Consider the following 17,832-nt stretch of genomic DNA (forward strand, 5'->3'; position numbering starts at 1 on the left):
TGCAAAATTCAGTGTTAACATTGAGGCATTTTATCACTCACACAAGGTGCCCAGGTTTTTGTGCAGATATAATTTTCATTTCTGTGTAATCAGTGCTCTGAGGTGTGGCTGCTGGTTGAGCGGTGATTGCATCTTTAGCTTCTTAGGAAATTGCCAGACATCTCTGGAGTAGCTGCACCTTTCACATTGCCAGCAACGTCTCAGTGACTGTTTTCCACATCCTTGGCATCTGGCATTGTCACTGTTGTTTATTTTGGCATCGGGACAGGTGTGTACAGTGTCGCATTATGACTTTACTGTCATGTGCCTGTTCATTATCTGTCTGTTGTCAGTGAAGAATCTGTTTCGTTTTAAACTTATTTTATAGTGGGGATGATTTCTTCTCACTGTCAAGCATTGAGAATTCTCTCTTGGGCAGCAGGTGTATGTGGTGTGCGTGCATGTATGTAAGCATGTTTGTGTGGGCTCGAATGTGTGTGCAGGTAGGCGTGCATAGGTGTGCACACTCACAGGGAGGCCAGAGGTTGACATCAGGTGTCCTCCTCTTTCATTGTTCACCTTTTTCTATGGAGCCAGGGTCCCTTACTGAACCTGGAGTTCACCGATTCAGTGAGATCAGCTCGTCAGTAAACTCCAAGGTTACCTGTCTCTGCCTCTGACGGGATTACAGGTGTATCGTGCCTCAAATTTACACGGGCTCTGGGGATCCAAACTCAGCCCTCATACTTGCACAGCAAGCCGCATCATATTAAGACCCCCCAAGAATTCTTGTTTTTAATTTAATTATTTTTTATTAGCAACTTCCATGATTATAAACAATATCCCATGGTAATGCCCTCCCTCCCCCCACTTTCCCCTTTGAAACTCCACTCTCCATCATATCCCCTCCCCCTCTCAGTCTCTATTTTATTTTGATGTCATCATCTTTTCCTCCTCTTATGATGGTCTTGTGTAGGTAGTGTCAGGCACTGTGAGGTCATGGATATCCAGGCCATTTTGTGTCTGGAGGAGCATGTTGTAAGGAGTCCTACCCTTCCTTTGGCTCTTACATTCTTTCTGCCACCTCTTCTGCAATAGACCCTGGGCCTTGGAAGGCGTGATAGAGATGCTTCAGTGCTGAGCACTCCTCTGTCACTTCTTCTCGGCATCATGTTGCCTTGTGAGTCATCTCAAGGTCACTGCCATCTGAAAAGAGAAGGTTCTCTACCAAAAGTGAGAGTAGCATTAATATATGGGTACGAACGTTAAGATAAGTGCTTACTGGGTGGTTTGGTGAGCATAGTTTATACATTTAGCCAGACAGCAGCAGAGGTTACACCCCTAGATCCCCTGTTGTAGATTTTCAGTGTCAGGGATGCATTCCCTCCCATGGAACGGGCCTCCAGTCCAGTTACAGGACAGTTGGTTTCCACCATGACAGACATGCCACTATTGCGCCCATTGGCTCATTTGGCCTGGCTGGCCAAATATAAGGCTTGTAGTGTCTACTGTTGGGTATCTTTACTGGTGATTTCTCTCTCTCCCATTGAACTGCATACAGCAAGAATTCTTTATGCATCTTCAGTCCTGGCCTTTTACTGGATATGAGGTTAGCAAGTGTTTGCTCCTGGGGCAGAACTTGTCTTTCTCATCTTTTTAAAAAATATATTTATTTTGGAGAGAGAGAGGGAATGCATATGCCATGGCCTCTAACCACTACAAACAAACTCCAGATGTGTGTGTCCCCTTGTGCATCTGGTTTACATGACATTGGGGAATCAAACCTGGGTCCTTTGGCTTAGCAGGCAAATGCCTTAAACCACTAAGCCATCTCTCCAGGCCTCCTCTCATCTTTTAATAGAGTCCTTTGAGGAGTCAATGTTTTGTCATTTTGATATCTTCCAATATAGCAGTGCTTGAAATTTTTATATTTTTTGATGTCCAATTTAAGCACTATTTGTCTGGCCCTAAATTATAAATATTTCCTCCCCTCCCCTTTTTTTCCTCCCCAAAGATTTATTGTTTTACTTTCAAGTTTATGGTCCCTTTTGAGCTAAAATTTCACATGAGACAGAAAAAGGGTTCCTTGATCCCCCCCACCACCACAGATGCTGAATTGCTTTAGCCCTTTGTTAAAAACATTTTCCTTCCAGCAATTTTCTTATGTATCTTTGTCAAAACAAACAATCACCTGGGCACATATTATTTCTATGACGATGACTGTGGGTCTTCTATTCCATGGGTCCACTTAAGAGCCTGTCACTTTCTGAATAAATAGTCTTTATTACTGAAGTTCTATGGTAAGTCTTCAGTCCAGGTAGAATTTCTTTATTTTTCTTTTTAAAAATTTGTTTCAGTAATGTAATTACTTTGCCTTCCTTAAAATTTAGATTAATGTTGTTTATGCCTACCATAAAAACAAAAACCTTGCTGGTCTTTTAATAAGAATCTAACTAAGGGCTGGAGGGATTGCTAACTGGTTAAGGTACTTGCATGCAAAGCCTAAGGACCCAGGTTCAATACCCCAGGACCCATGTAAAGCCAGATGCACATGGTGGCGCATGCTTCTGGAGTTCATTTGCAGCGGCTAGAGGCCCTGGTGTACCCGTTTTCTTTCTCTTTCTCTCTCTCAAATAAACAAATAAAAGTATTTACAAATAAAAATAAAAGAATCTCATTCAGTTCACATACAGATTTGAGGCTCATGGCAAATCTTAACTGTGTTGTGTCTTTTATTTATAAATGTGTGCCCCCTGTGGTTTTTCCTTTGATTTCTTAAAAACATTCTGTGGGGGCTGGAGAGATGGCTTAGTGGTTAAGCGCTTGCCTGTGAAGCCTAAGGACCCTGGCTCGAGGCTCATTTCTCCAGGTTCCATGTCAACCAGATGCACAAGGTGGTGCATGCATCTGGAGTTCGTTGGCAGTGGCTGCAGGCCCTGGCACATCCATTCTCATTCTATCTATCTGCCTCTTTCTCTCTCTCTGTCTTTCTCAAATAAACAACAACAACAAAAAAGTGTGTGTGTGTATGTGTGTGTGTGTATGATGTATGTGTATATATCATGTGTGTGTGTGTGTGTGTGTGCGTCTGTGTATGTGCATGTGTGAGTATGGGCATGCATGGGCCACAGCACACGTATGGCTGGAGGACAACTTCAGGTGTCAGCTCTCACCTTCCACCTTGTACGAGACAGGCTTTCTTTGTTGTCCGCCACTGCGTTCTCCAGGCTAGCTGGCCTTGAGCTTCCAGCTCTCCTGTCTTCATCTCCCATTTTTCACCATAGCCTGCCAGGACTCAGACATGTGCCATAGCTTCCAGCCTGCGGGTGGGTGCCGGGCATCTAGACCCTTGTCTCATGCTGTGGGAAAGTGCTTTTTTAGCAGAGCATCTCATCCTCTTGTCTGTGACTTTTCCCATCAACCTTTTGCAGTTTTCACTATGCAAGTCCCATATCTATTTTGTTAGATTTATGCCTAAGTATTTGATTTTGTTTGAACAACTGTAAATAATGTAGTGCTTTTATTTTCAGGGTCCATGTGTTCACTGCTAGGACATATGTGTAAGGCTAATTTTCTATGCTTGTCTTGTCTGCTAAAGCATTACTGAACTCACCCCTTGTTTTAATTTGCATTTCCCTGATAGCTAAGGATGTAGAACATGTTCTTCCATGTTTATTTGCCATTTATATTTCATATATATGTGTATACACACACACACACATATATATATGTATGTGTATGTATGTATGTATGTATATATATATACATATATATGTGTATATATATATATACACACAAATTATACTATTTTTTATTTTTATATTTTTAGAGAATGTGTGTGTTTGGAGAGAGAATTGGCATGCCAGGGCCTCAGCCACTGTAATCAAAATCTAGACACTTGGACCACTAAGTGCGCATATATACCCTGCACTTGCCTCACCTTTGTGAGTCTGGCTAATGTGGAATCTGGAGAGTCAAACACAGGTCCTTAGGCTTCGCAGGCAAGTGCTTTAACCATTAAGCCATCTCTCCAGCCTCAGCTTATAGTGTTTTATCCCCTTGCCTCGGATCCTGTTTTCCTGGGGCCCTCCTCAGTGGGGTTACGGGATCCACTGTGGGGTCTGGAGTTCATTTTCAGTGGCTAGAGGCCCTTGACTGTGTTGTTCACACTTTCCCTACGTAAACAATTGTGCTATTTGAACACAAAGACTTTAAAGCTTGTGTTTTTATTTATTTATTTTGCAGTCTACATGCCTTTGGTTTTATTCTTGCTTTATCACACTAACTAGCATTTCCTGTATTGTTTTGAAAGCAATGTTCATAGATAGGAAGAATCAATATTGTGAAAATATCTATCTTATTGAAAACAATCTACAGGGCTGGAGGGATGGCTTAGTGGTTAAGTCATTTGCCTGCAAAGCCAAAGGACCCAGGTTTGATTCCCTAGGACCCACATTAGCCAGATGCACAAGGGGGCACATGCATCTGGAGTTTGTTTGCAGTGGCTAGAGGCCCTAGTGTGCCCATTATCTCCCTCTCTCTCTCTATCCCCTTTTTCCCTGTGAAATAAATAAATAAAAATAAAATATTAAAAAGAAAACAATCTATAGATTTAATGCTACGTGAAACACAATTCCAATACAAAAAAAAAAGATCCTAAAATTCATTTGGAAGAACAAAAAACCTCACATAACCAAACCAATTTTGAGCAACAAAAATAAGGCTAAGGGTATCACCATATCTCACTTTAAGATATATTACAAAGCCATAGTAACAAAAACAACATGGTACTGGCATATAAAACAGACATGTAGATCAATGGAACAGAATTGAGGACCCAGATGTAAACCTAGGCAGTTACAGCCATCCAATTTTTGACCAAAATGTCAAAAATATTCACAGAAAAAAAAATAGTCTCTTCAACAAATGGTGCTGGGTAAACTGGATATCTATATGTAGAAGGATGAAAATAGATCCTATCTCTCTCCAGGGGCAAGAATCAAGTCCAAATGGATCAAAGACCTTAATATCAGACCTGAAACTCTGAAAATGTTAGAGGAAAAAGTGTAGGAAACATTTCAACATACAGACACAGGAAGGACTTTCTGAATAGAATTCCAGTCACTCAGGGAATAGGACAAGTAATCAACCATTGGGTTTAAATGCTTTTGTACAGACAAGGACCCTGTGAATGCAGTAGGAGGCAGCCTACGGGATGGGAAAACAGCTTTGCCAACTATGCATCTGACAGAGGATTAATGTGCACTATCTACAAAGAACTCAAGCAACTGAATAATAAGAAATCAAACCACTCAATCAAAAAACTTTTGATTGGGTTGTTTGTTTGGACTATAGACCTGAAGAGGGGGCAGAAAGATTATAAGAGCCACAGAGTGGGCAGGAATATCCCGAGGTCCATTCCCCACTACTCTGTAGAGACTGACTGAGACCTTAGTGACTCCACATTGAATCTCATAACCCTCTGAGGAGGGAACCAGCGAAACTGGACAAGGGACAAGGGAATAAAATGATATAATCTGTGTGTGTGTGTGTGTGTGTGTATGAAATACAAATGGCAAACAAACATGGAAAAATGTGTTCTACATTCTTAGCAATTAGGCAAATGGAAATGAAAACTACTCTGAGCTTCTATCTCACTCCTGTCAGAATGGCTGTCATCAAGAAATCAAATGAAACCCGAGAGTGGTGGTGCACGCCTTTAGTCCCAACACTCTGGAGGCAGAGGCAGGAGGATCACCGTGAGTTCAAGGTCTCCCTGAGAATACAGAGTGAATTCCAGGTCAGCTTGAGCTAGAGTGAGGCACTACCTTGAAAAACAAAACAAAACGAAACAAAAAAATCAAATGACAATAGATGCTGGTGAGGGTGTGAGGAAAGAATCCTCCTCCATTGTTGCTGGAATGTAAATTGGTACAGCCATTGTGGCTCTCAGTGAGAAGGTACCTGAGACAGCAGAAAATAGATTTTCTATGTGACCCAGCTAAACCTTGGCCTATACCCTAAGGACTGTACTCATTACTATAGAGCTACTGGCTCACCCACGGTGTTTTGTTTTGCTTTGTTTTCCTGCTCTGTTCACAATAGCTAGCAAGAGGAACAGCCTTGCCCTTCAGCTGACGAAGGGATAATAAAGAGGTGGTATATTTACACAGTGAAGTTTTATTCAGCTGTAAGCAAAAATGAAATTGTGAAATTTTCAGCAAAACGGAGAGATCTGGAAAAGATTATACTAAATGAGGTAATCCAGGTTCAGAAAGCCAAGCACTGCATCTTCTCTCTTGTATGTGGATCCTAGATTCACATGTTTAGATTGGTGTGTGAGTTGGAATAAAAGTCAGTAGTAGAGATCAGGGAGCTAGAAAGGGGTTGTGAGGGAGGGAGAGGAGGAGAGGGCTTCAGGGAGGGTATTGTAGATATGTGAACAGAGGGGCAGAGCACTGGGTGGTGGGCAATGATCTAAGAGGCAGGGATAGAGGAGAGGTGGGTATGGGACAAGGGTTAATCAAACTTTAAGATTCATGAATAAGCCATATGGAAACTTACTTCTTCATTATGTATTTTTCATGTTTATCGGTGCTGGGGATAGAACCCAAGACCTCTTGAAAGGCCCAAGAATTCAGAAGCCCAGAAATACTATCACGCTCCAAAGGGAGCTTAAGCGGGCCCCTGCATACCTCAAACTCCAGGCTTTACTCTCTGTTGGAAGCAAGTAAAGAATCCCTCTTCTCATTATATCAGAGCCCGCTCCTAATATAAAACTAGGTAAAAAGGGCATGAGATAGCCCTCAAGGATGGGAAATGAGTAATGAAGTGAACCACTTATTTAGTTTCTGTAAATAGCCTGCACCATAAGCCCTAATAGCCTGCACCATAAGCCTTAGTAGCCCGCACCATAAGCCGTAGCAGCCTGCCTCAGACCACCAAGGTCACAGGAGACTGATACCACACTCTGCTACCCCCACCCAAAGACCTGCGCAAATGCTGACCACCAAGGTCATAGGAGACTGATTGGTCCACGAGGGGCTTAAACAAGTTAAACTAATTGGCTTAGAAACTATGGAGTGGCACAAACTGACTGGCTCGCACCCCGCAGGCTCCTGATGTTAAAAAAATGATTGGTCTAATGCACAGGCTTTGTTAGAAACCCTATAAAACTGTCCCGTTCCTGCATTCGGGGCTCTGCAGTCCTCTACCCCTGAGTGGTGTACGACTGTGGGCCCCAGCATGCTTGGAATAAAAATCCTCTTGCTGTTTGCATCAAGTCCGTTTCTTGTGAGTGATTTGGGGTGTCGCCATTTCCGGGCAGAGCGTGGGGTCCTCGTTCTGGGGGTCTTACACTCTCATGGGTCAAGCAAGTACTCTACCACTGAGCCACACCCCAGCCCTTCATTTTACAGCGATCTTGATCTTGAGAATAAGGTGTCAGTTGCTTGCCATCACTTAATGATATGTGCTATAGATTTCTTGTACATGTTGATAAGTAGGTTAGACATCTTGTGCTGTGGGACTTTACACCTTATGTAAAGCGCTCTGGGGAGGGTAGAAGTCCAGGTTCCCCTCAGCCAAAGGACCTCAGTTCAATTCCCCAGGACCCATGTAAGTCAGATGCACAAGGTGGCGCATGCATCTGGAGTTTGTTTGCAGTGGCTGGAAGCCCTGACATGCCTGTTCTCTTTCTCTCTCTCTCTGTCTCTCACTCACTCTGCCTCTTTCCCTCTCTCAAATAAATAAATAAAAATAAAAATATTTTTGGGGGCTGGAGAAATGGCTTAGCGGTTAAGCGCTTGCCTGTGAAGCCTAAGGACCCCCTTTGAGGCTCTATTCCCCAGGACCCACGTTAGCCAAATGCACAAGGGGGCACACACGTCTGGAGTTCGTTTGCAGTGGCTGGAGGCCCTGGCGTGCCCATTCTCTCTCTCTCTCTCTCTCTCTCTCTCTCTCTCTCTCTCTCTGTCACTCTCAAATAAATAAAATAAAAATAAACAAAAATTTAAATAAATAAATAAATAAATAAATAAATATTTTTTAAAAAATAAGGAAGAAAAGGTAGGTAGCTTTCGTGACAATTATAATTTTAATTGTTCTACTTCGCTATTAGTTGCTATTGTTAACCTCAGCCTGCTCCTAATTTATAAACTGAACTTTACCATATGAATGGGTAGGATGAGACGTAGTAGACAGCTGTTTTGGCTATCCACATTCCAGACATACACAGGAGACTTGAAACACATCTCCTGGGGACAAGAGGCCACTAATGCCTTCTCATTCTGGGCTGGACACTGTCCTTAGGGCAAGAAGGAGGGCTACTGAATCTGGCTGGTTAGCCACAAAGGTGAAGAAACCTCTCTCCAAGGAATGGGGTTCCCAGAGTTCCAAGCAGAACCCTGGGCAGTGGTGGCCTAAGCCACGGGGTGTTTACTGCCTCCTGATGGGGTCTGTCCCTGCAGTCGGGATGGGCGCTCCTCCAGTGAAATGCAGAGGATAGTGGCTCATAGGCTACAGTTATTTCCTACCAAGGACTTTTCCCGGTGGTGATAGGAGGTTTTAATGACGTGTGGGAAGTAGGTGAGTGTCCAGTAAGTTTCCAGGGCCTGTCTCTGTGACGTTTGGCCTAATCTCCATGGGAAGACCATCTCAAAGCCAGATGTGCTTCCTTGTTGCTTGGTTGAAGGCTCTGGTCTCATAGCTGTCCTGGCCCTTCCTGGATCCGAGCCCGTGGGAGGAAATAGAAACAGTCTGGTGGTAGCTCTCAGCTCGCCTCTTCTTAGTTTGAGAGCTGTTTACTTGCAGTTTTCTTTCCCTGAAAACACTGCTGGTTAATCTCACTTTCCACCTCTGCCTTTCCAGCTCTTCTTCACCGCCCCTCATCCCCGCCCTATGCCAGGTCCTCTGCTGCCGTTCTCACAGAACCCCAACTTTGCCCGGACCTCTTGGCCACCTGTCCCCGTGGTTGGTGGGGATAAATGGGCTTCTCTGGATCTGTGTATGCGACAGGGTACGCTGATTAGGTTCTGGGCTTTACTGACTGGGAGAATGGGAGCTTTGGGCTGTAAACTGCAAGCTAGAATGCAAATACCTCCCACACCAGCTCGCCACCAGCGTTTGAGGCATTGAAGAAAAAAAGGAAGTTCTGTAATCCGCCATCCATGCCCTCATGGGCAGTGGCCTGCCTACTAGGGGCGCACGGGAAGCAGCCTTGTTTAGTTTTGTGTTTTCCATCAAGAGATGGGAAGAGGTCAAGCGAAGAGAATGCCCCCAGGCTTTCTGTGACGCTCAGAGAATTTGAGAACAGGAAAGTCATTTGTCAACACTGGCAGACGTTTGTCCACACTGACAGGCTTTGTTTACATTGAAGGGGACTTGTCCATAGGAGCAGGGACACGTCTATATTGCCACAAACACCACCAAGCAGAAGGCACATGGACAAGTATATCTACACTGGCAGGCGACTGCCCGTACTGATAGTGGTGTGCATAGACAGTCACACACAACAAAGATGTGTGTCCACACCAATAGTCCATGGTACCGTGCACATACTGAGACGTTTCGCTGTGCCCTGAGAAGTGTGGGTTTGCACTGGCAGGCAGTGTGTACGTTGACAAGTCCATGCTGACTAGCAGGTTCACTCTGGGGAGCTGCATTAGAGCCAGTGCCTGCTTAGAGCAGGGCAGGACCTTGATTCACAAGACTGGGCTGATGCCTTGCTGGGCTGGGACCTCACTGCACATAAATACTTCATTCACCTGGGGCTGGCATTCAGGGAGGTTGACCAATAGCAGGTTCAAATCATTAGACTCAGAGCTTGCCCACAGGCTACAAGACACAGTTTTGGGTGAGGTGGCTTGGGGGGGGGGGACACAGCCCCAGAGATTAAATCTCCAGGGTGGACCCCTGAACAGTTGACCCAGACGGCCAGAAGTGTTAGAGACAAGAGTCCCACGTGCCCAGTTTGTCTGTGGCTGACCCCTCCCCAAAGGACAGTCCCCAGCCTGAGCCGAGATAGTCCCCAGCAGGTTTGACTCCTAAGAAGTCACAGCTATGCACTCCGGGTGACAGCTTTGGCTTTCAGACTCCTGCCGTCCTTGTCTGACACCCACCTGAGGTCTGGACTCTCACACCATGGCACCAGCACGAGAATGGCCCAGGACCCAGCACATCTGGCTCTGCTGAACTCCAGACAGGGACCCCAGGTCTGGGGGACCGTGGCTCAGGTTGGTGCAGCTCCGTAGGCCAGCAGAAGAACGCTGGCTGACGTGCTTCTCTTCCATCCATGCAGAGCAGCTTGCTTGGACCAAGGCCAACTTCAGGTCAGCATTGAATTCACAACTCCCAAGTGTAAGAAGACCACAGTCATTGCCAACACACTCCTCAGGAGTCTCCTCATCTGGCTGGAGGCTGTTGGGGAGGACAGGTTTCTCTGGAGGGGTCAGAAACTTGTTGCTGGAATCTTCCAGGAAAGGGGCAATCCAAGAGGCCAAGGCAGACTCAGTGCTTGGCCAGCTCCCTATGGATGCTCACCAAGAGCAAGTCACACCATGACATCTAGCCACCCTGGACCACCTTGCATGGACATAAAGTACAGGGTCCTCACTCCAGATATCAAGATCCTCTAGAGACCCCTTGGCCCCCTCATTTTAAGTTCAGAGCTGCCCGTTCAGCAGAGAGAAATGAGACATTCTGTACAGTGAGAGTCAGGGTATAAAGTGCAAAGTCGAGCTCTGGACATTTGGACACTAAGAACAATGACTTATGACAACTCATAAAAAAATATTTTAAAATAATTCTTTGGTGTGCATATTTACTATTTTACCATTTATTAAGGATGAAAACAGATTTGCATCCAAATGAGGTGGGCATGCTTACTGTCTTAAGCAATACAACCCAAAGGTGTGCCGACTTGGCATTTACCTGCTGAGAAATGATGGTCAAACACAGTTCTGTCCTTTTCTAGTTTCAAAGTCCTCTTCTGTCCAAGCTGACCCTGAAGCAGAGGTGGACCTCAGGGTGGACAACAGCTTCTGTTCCCAGAAATGAGCGAGCACCTTCCTTGCACACTGGGAAGTTTGGGTTCAAATCCTCTGGCTTTGTCATTTTTTTTTTTTTTCTCAGCATGTGTAAGGTGTCCTGGGCTTGACACCAGATAGGGACATCCCAAATACAGCAGCTTTCCGTCATGACAGTCAATACAAGCCAGTGACTCAAGTGAAACTGTTCTGACAGATACAGGGCCTGGCCTCTAAACCCACCCATGCCTGCTTTCCTTTTTTAAAATTTTTATTTATTTATTTATTTATTTATTTATTTATTTATTTATTTGAGAGTGACAGACAGAGTGAGAACGGCAGATAGATAGATAGGTAGGTAGGTAGAGAGAGAGAGAGAGAATGGGCGTGCCAGGGCCTCCAGCCACTGAAAACTAACTCCAGACGCGTGCGCCCCCTTGTGCATCTGGCTAACGTGAGTCCTGGGGAATCGAGTCTCGAACCCGGGTCCTTAAGCTTCACAGGCAAACGTTTAACCGCTAAGCCATCTCTCCAGCCCACCTTCTTTCGTTCTTTGATTTGAGGGGAGACCTTGTCCATGATCACTGACGTGTGGGTGCGATGCCCACTCACTCGCCCCCTCTCTAGATGAGAATGAGATCCACCCAGCACGCCCAAGCTTTCAGTAAAGATGGTGGCTCTGGTGTGGTGGCGGTGACAAGAAACATGACTGTTTTGGTGCCAGCATGCCCAGAACTGAGCAAAAGCACTAGAATTTTGAGTTGGATTAAAGAATGTCACCTGTTCCATTAGAGAGATGACTGAGTAGCTGAAGGCACGCGCTTGTGAAGCCTGACAGTCCAGGTTCGATTCTCCAACATCCCTGTGAAGCCACGTGCACAAAGCGGCGTGTGTCTGGAGCTCGTTTGCAGTGGCAGGAGTCGCTGGCGTGCCCATACTCTGTGCCTGTCTCTCTCATAAATAAATAAATAATAAATAAATAAATAAATAAGCATGTCCAACAAGTCACCTGGCCACGAGGAAATGGCTCCCTTATACACAGTAAGGATTTCAGCAGTAACCAAGGACATCTGATGGTCCAGCATGGGCTAATTGACAGTGTACCACCCCAGTGTCTCTCCTTACGCAGGTCCACGAACTGAGCTGTGCGGCAGTCGTGGAAAACCAGGGTCTATCTGGGGACGGTGGGACGCGCGGGCCTGGATGAGCATCTCCACCTCACGCGCGTCTAGCCAGCACCTGGCATTCAGCCCTTGGCAGTCTGCAGCCCGTATGACGGCGTGGGATGCTCCATGTGCACAGGGGGGAGTGGGGGGTGGGAATGGCGGGGGCTGTTGGGGGGCGGGGCGTCTCAGCGGTCACCTTCTCTTTAGCCCTCACGCTTCTACGCAGAAGAAGGGGGTGCCCCCAACGACGGCGTTAGAAAAGATGCCACCTGTTTCCCAACCCACACGCCTCCGCATCGCTTCTAGACTCGCAGGCTGCGGTTCTGAGTCCTGCAGGACCCGGAGAGCTCCGGGACGCCCTCCCCCCGCCCCCCAACCTGCAGGCTAGCTCTCGGCTCAGGGGCTCCAGCATCTTTGCCCCCCCCCAGCCCCAGCGGCTCTCCCCGTGCACCCCCCAAACCCCCCGCGAGAGGAAAACAAGAGCACGCGCACCTGCCGGCGCCCCGCCCCCCTCGGCGTCAGCCAATCGCGGCGCGGGGCGGGGCCGGGCGCGCCGGGCCCCGTCGGCTCCGGGAGCCGCCGCCGCCGGAGCCCGCGCCGAGTGCCGAGGCCGAGCCCGGAGCGAGCGCATCCTCGTCCCCGCAGCCTCGTCCCCGCCGCCGCCGCCGCCGCCGCCGCCGCCCCCGGGGCATGGCCTGTCTGATGGCCGCTTTCTCGGTCGGCACCGCCATGGTGAGTGAGCGCCTCCCGCGTCCTCCGGGCTGGCTTCTCTTTTCTAGGGGACCGGCAGACGCACAAAGCCCCCGCGCGCTCGGGCTCACACCCGCTGCCTCCCCACCCCACCCACCCTCCCGAGCGCATCCTTCGGGCGTCCTGGAGAGATATACCCGGCTCCGATCGCCCACCATCCCGGAGCTCCCTGCGCCGGCCAGGGACCCGGAGGGAGCCAGAGTGGGACGCGGGACAGCGAGCAGCCCCACAAGTGGACCGATGGCCTTGACCTCGTCCCGACTCTGAGCCGAGGGCTCGGGGCCTTTGGGAGCGCACTGGGGCGGAGCTGCGGTCGAGGCCCGGGAAAAGAAGGTCGCGTGCATCTCCGAGCCTGCGCCCGCTGCCAGTGCACTTGGGCAGCGGGGACTCTTCTCGCCACCCTCGGGGAGCGCTGGGCACGGTTGGGGCGGGGGACAAAAAAAAAAAGGTGGGGAGGTCGACTGCTCCAGGAAAGGAGCTTGCATTGCCTTGCGCTCCCCGGCGACAGCAGCTAGTCGCCCTGGGGGCGGTGGAATCCCCAAAGAGACCCCGGGTCCCTGTTGGCTGCCTGCTTCCTTCCAGCGCTGGGGAGACCCGGGGTGGAGACGGGTCATATCCTTCTTCGGACGTGCCAGCTTCGGGGCGGGCAAAGACGGGGTACTAGACTTAACCGCTCAAGGGCTGAACTCAGAGGTGGTCCAGGTATCTCGTCTGGCTCATTTATTTACTCGGTGCGCCAGGGGGAAAAAAAAAATCGAGCCCACGACAAAAATAACCACAGCCCACCCGCTCCCTTGGCCTCATCCTCGGGCCCCATGGTCTCTGCCTAACTCAGGGGCATTGCGGTCAGTGTCCTCCTAAACTGCATTTGAAGCCATCCAGGGTACAAATAGCAAGCCTTCCGTATTCCAGCCCGTATCATCCCCCTTTTCAGCCATCTATCTCAGTGTTACTATCCTGCCCGTCCCTTCCTATAGGCTGCAAGCCGCCGTGCCTAGTACCCTGCCCCTCCCCTGGATTTCATTTTTAGCATCCTGTATTTGAAGTCAGCAGGGCTCAGCAGGATTTGACCGACAGTTACCTCTCGCCTCGAGCTTTGTGCGCATGCTCCGCTCTGACTACTGCATCCTGTGATTCCAAACAGGTTACTGTAGACCGTACCCGAGCCGGGCCAGCTCATTACATAACGATTCCGTGTAAACCGATAGAATAGGGCGAAGATGCTTTGAAGGCGGTTGGTAGGGGGTGGGGCAGGGCAGGCCGGGAGACCCTAGGCTGCCTCCCATATTTGGGGTGCTGTGCCTTCTGACGCATCACAGGCCATGTAAAGAGGAATCGCCTCTCCTTTCCTTTAAGACATTTGCTTTATCTAGTCGATGTTTGGTAGCACTGAGGAATTCTTCCTGGAACACTGGTCCCTCCACTTAAGGGTCCTAAATTATGCTGGCCATGGGGAAAAAAAAATAGATTATTCATGTCGTTTGCAGGTAGAAGTTGTTCTAAGTCTTTTGGCTGTTGATTATGTAGAATCACCCACTCAAGCAGCTTGTGCCACATATGGGAAAATGAGTTGAGATGTTTTAAGACCCAGATTTTAGGTTATGATTATGATTTGGGGGGGGTCGAGGTGGAGTCTCACTCTAGCCCATGCTGACCTGGACTTCACTATACAGTCTCAGGGTGGCCTTGAACTTATGGCAATCCTCCTGCCTCTGCCTCCCAAGTGCTGGGATTAAAGGTGTGTGCCACCACGCCCGGCCGTTAACTTTTAATATTATTATTTGATACAGCTCAGAGCTCTCCTGTGAGTTCACATAGACAGGCTAATGGCTAGGTTTATTTTTCCAGGGAACCTTATTTTATTCGAAAATCATTCCTTCCCGCTCCCTCCACCAAGGAAACCTGACACTTTTGTCTTCATTTAGAAAAAAATGTCTGTCTGTGGACATACCACCCTGGGTCCACTGGTCTCATCTGATTTTGCAAACTAAGCAGGGTCTGCTGGTTGGGACTAGAAAGGAAAACTGCATGTAACCACCAGGTTATGGTGCATAAGCTCAAAACAAAGACGAGTGTAACATTACAAAAAGAATTCTCTCCCAGTTCTAGCAGAGTCCTTGGGTAGTTCCCAGGGTCCTGAGCTGGTTTCCCATCTCTTTTTGGTTCTCGGTCCTCGGTGTTGGTCTGGTTGAGGGGCTACATGTCTGATAAGGGGCTTGAAGGGTATCCAGATCACCCAGGGAAGCAGCTTGGGTCCCCGAGATGGCAGGGACATGCAGGGTGGGCACGTGTTCCCAATGAGATGGTGACATTTGGAGTTTTGTGGCATCATGAGTGGCCATTCAAGTAGAGCTGCCCTTCACGTGCACTTCTGGGTGTGACATTCTGATCACTTTTCTTTGGGCGGTCACCGTGAGGATTATAAGTCATTGTGTTTTCTTTGACATGCCCAGGAGATCATGGGAGGCTGTCTTAAGTAGGCACTGGTGGCTGGCAGTAGGGGAGCAGAGAACTGTGTGCCAGCATTCATGTGGCGAGCTCCTCTTCCATTTCCTCCCTCCCCCAGGATGCTAAGAGACATTCCCACATTGGATTGTGTTTCCCAGTGACTGGGTCTCCCAGTGGCATGGGTGGGGGTAGCTTGCTGGTTGTTGCAGATTCTCCCCCAGCTACACTGGCCTATCGAGATGCACAGAATCCTTGCTGAGTTCACGGGTCACTCTGCTGTGTGTCAGAGACACGGACTCACGAGTGGCCCCCAGGAATGGCCCAGATGGGGGTCTCCTCGACACGCAATGGCTGGCAATAAACTTACTGTGTTTGCCATCCAGTTAGCAGCACGATTTTTGTTGTTGTTGTTTGAGTGGAGTGTCAGAACAGTGTTCTGGAAAGTAGGAGAGCAGAACAGCAAGGAGAAAACCAGGAGGAGCAGCGAAAGACAAAAACAGGAGGGAATAGGTGTTTGTTTTATTTTTAATGAGCTCAGGAGGCCGAGGAAAAGCTCACTGTAACCTACATTGCTGGCTGGCAGGTCTCATCTGAGGATGCGTTTCCAGAGAGCTGGTCTATTTTGGAGTGACAGGGCCACTGCCTCTTCACGCAGGTTTTGGTGATTTTATTAATTGGGTGAGGCCACCGGACAACATGGACGAAGCTTGGCATTTGCACGTATGGCTGTCGGGAGATGAGGCGGGCTGCGTATGCTCCTCCGTTTGCTGTGGGCACCTGTAGAGACCCAGGCAGTGCTCAAACACCAGGTGGGAGAAGGCTAGCTCAGACTTGGAAGCCCCACAGAACTGGACCCCCACCTGGAAACCCTTCTCCCAACTGGAGGTGGTGGGCTCCCTCCCACCCCTAGAGTGGCAGACGACAGGGTGCAGTCCACCGGCTGGAGTGTACAGGCGCTCGGTGCTTGCTGAGCGTTCAGTCACTGTTGTCTTCAGTCGCTTGCCTGGCATGCATGCCCACGTGGCGCTGTTCTTGAATACTTCACACCCCAAGCATCGGCCTCTGGCTCCTCCCTCCCTCCCTCCCTTCCTCAGTCAGTTTAGTCACCTAGGCACGTGGTAGTTTGAATAGATGGCTCCCAATATATTCAGTGTTTTATTAGTTTGTAGTTTACATCTGCAGCCACCTGGCTGGAGGCGGTGTCACTGGGTGGATCTTAAGGTGTGGTGGTGGGTCTGAGATTCCAATCTAAAGAGAGGCAAAGTAAGCCTAGCTGGAGTTCCTGAAGTGTGCTGCACTTCAGGCTTATGGGGTCATTCCCCAGTTCCCCAACTCATCTCCAAAGGGCGAAGCCCTTAGCACAGCTTGCCTCTCTAGTTCCACCCGTGCCAAAGCACCCACCCTCTCCCTGCATCCCAACTCACACTTGCTACGGAACCTCCTGCAGGTCTCGGCGAGGCCTTTGCGCACGTGTTTCCTCTGCAGGGATCCCCATGCGCAAACCGCACTCCCACCTCACTCTGATAATCTTAGCCAAGGCAGGATTTTGCCCTGAACGCGCACCCTGGGGTCTGCTGTGCGGTAACTGGTCCCCTGAGTCTCCATGCCTTGGGCTGCTTCCTTGCCTGGGCTCAGTCTTGAACTTGAGCTGACTGACTCTCACTGCATGTCTGGCCGGTTTTATCTGGAATTCGGTCTGTCAAGGGAAAGGACGTGTGATTAGATAGGCTTCAAGTCCAGGGGGAAAGCCACAATGTAGGTGTGACGTCTGATATCTGCGTAATGAGCACAAGGATGGGGTGGTGGCTGTTTGTCCCCCTGTTCCTGTGGGTTTCCTGGGTTGGACACCTGTGGCGGCTGACTGCAGAGAGAGAGAGAGAGAGAGAGAGTCCACAGTAGCTGGAACTGGAAGGGTGAAGGTCAAGGGCCATCTTCACCCTCTGGGGCTGGAGCCCAGCCTGAATTTTCACTTTTCTGCTTACATGGTGAAGCCCCAGCCTCGTGTTGATGAGATGAACTTCCAGACCACATAGTTAGGGAGGAAAGGAATTTATCGAAGACAGAGGGGAAGTTCCATAATGGCGGAAGAAAGCTGGCTGGTTTTCACAGGTCCAAGCAGAGAGAAAAGCCAAGAACAATTCCAGCACAAGCAGGCACACCTCAGGAAGTCCAGGCGGAGCTCAAGCATCTCACATATCTTTAGGCTGGAATTCCGAATCCACCACCACACCTTAGGGCTGACCCTAGGATCACATCCAGTGACACCGTCTCCAGACAGGCAGCTGAAAATCTAAACTACGAGCTTTAATACAATTCTGAAGATGTTGGGGGACATTCATTCATACCACTACTTGGCATGGGGGGAGGGCGGAATGACAAGGACCCAGCCTCAGTCCTCGACACACCCCAAGCCCCCATCAAAGCCGGAACCTGGGATACCCTAGGCTTCCCTGGAATCTGCATGC

General features: G+C 48.8%; 2 protein-coding genes across 3 annotated transcripts in view; both read left to right on the forward strand.

The window, feature by feature from the left end:
• Positions 1–12,475, forward strand: part of Umodl1 (uromodulin like 1) — a 118,398-nt gene extending 105,923 nt beyond the window's left edge. Inside the window, exon 24 of the mRNA XM_045149210.1 lies at positions 12,377–12,475. Within this exon, the coding sequence (XP_045005145.1) occupies positions 12,377–12,475 (99 nt within the window). The remainder of the gene's footprint in view (positions 1–12,376) is intronic.
• Positions 12,476–12,824: 349 nt separating this feature from the next.
• Abcg1 (ATP binding cassette subfamily G member 1) overlaps positions 12,825–17,832 on the forward strand; it is a 68,390-nt gene continuing 63,382 nt past the window's right edge. For both annotated transcript variants that reach the window (XM_045149450.1, XM_004654497.2), the window contains exon 1: positions 12,825–12,901. In XM_045149450.1, the coding sequence (XP_045005385.1) occupies positions 12,860–12,901 (42 nt within the window). In that variant the 5' untranslated portion in view covers positions 12,825–12,859. The remainder of the gene's footprint in view (positions 12,902–17,832) is intronic.

This window comes from Jaculus jaculus, chromosome 5 (genome assembly GCF_020740685.1).
Source record: "Jaculus jaculus isolate mJacJac1 chromosome 5, mJacJac1.mat.Y.cur, whole genome shotgun sequence".
In the NCBI taxonomy this organism is placed as follows: domain Eukaryota; kingdom Metazoa; phylum Chordata; class Mammalia; order Rodentia; family Dipodidae; genus Jaculus; species Jaculus jaculus.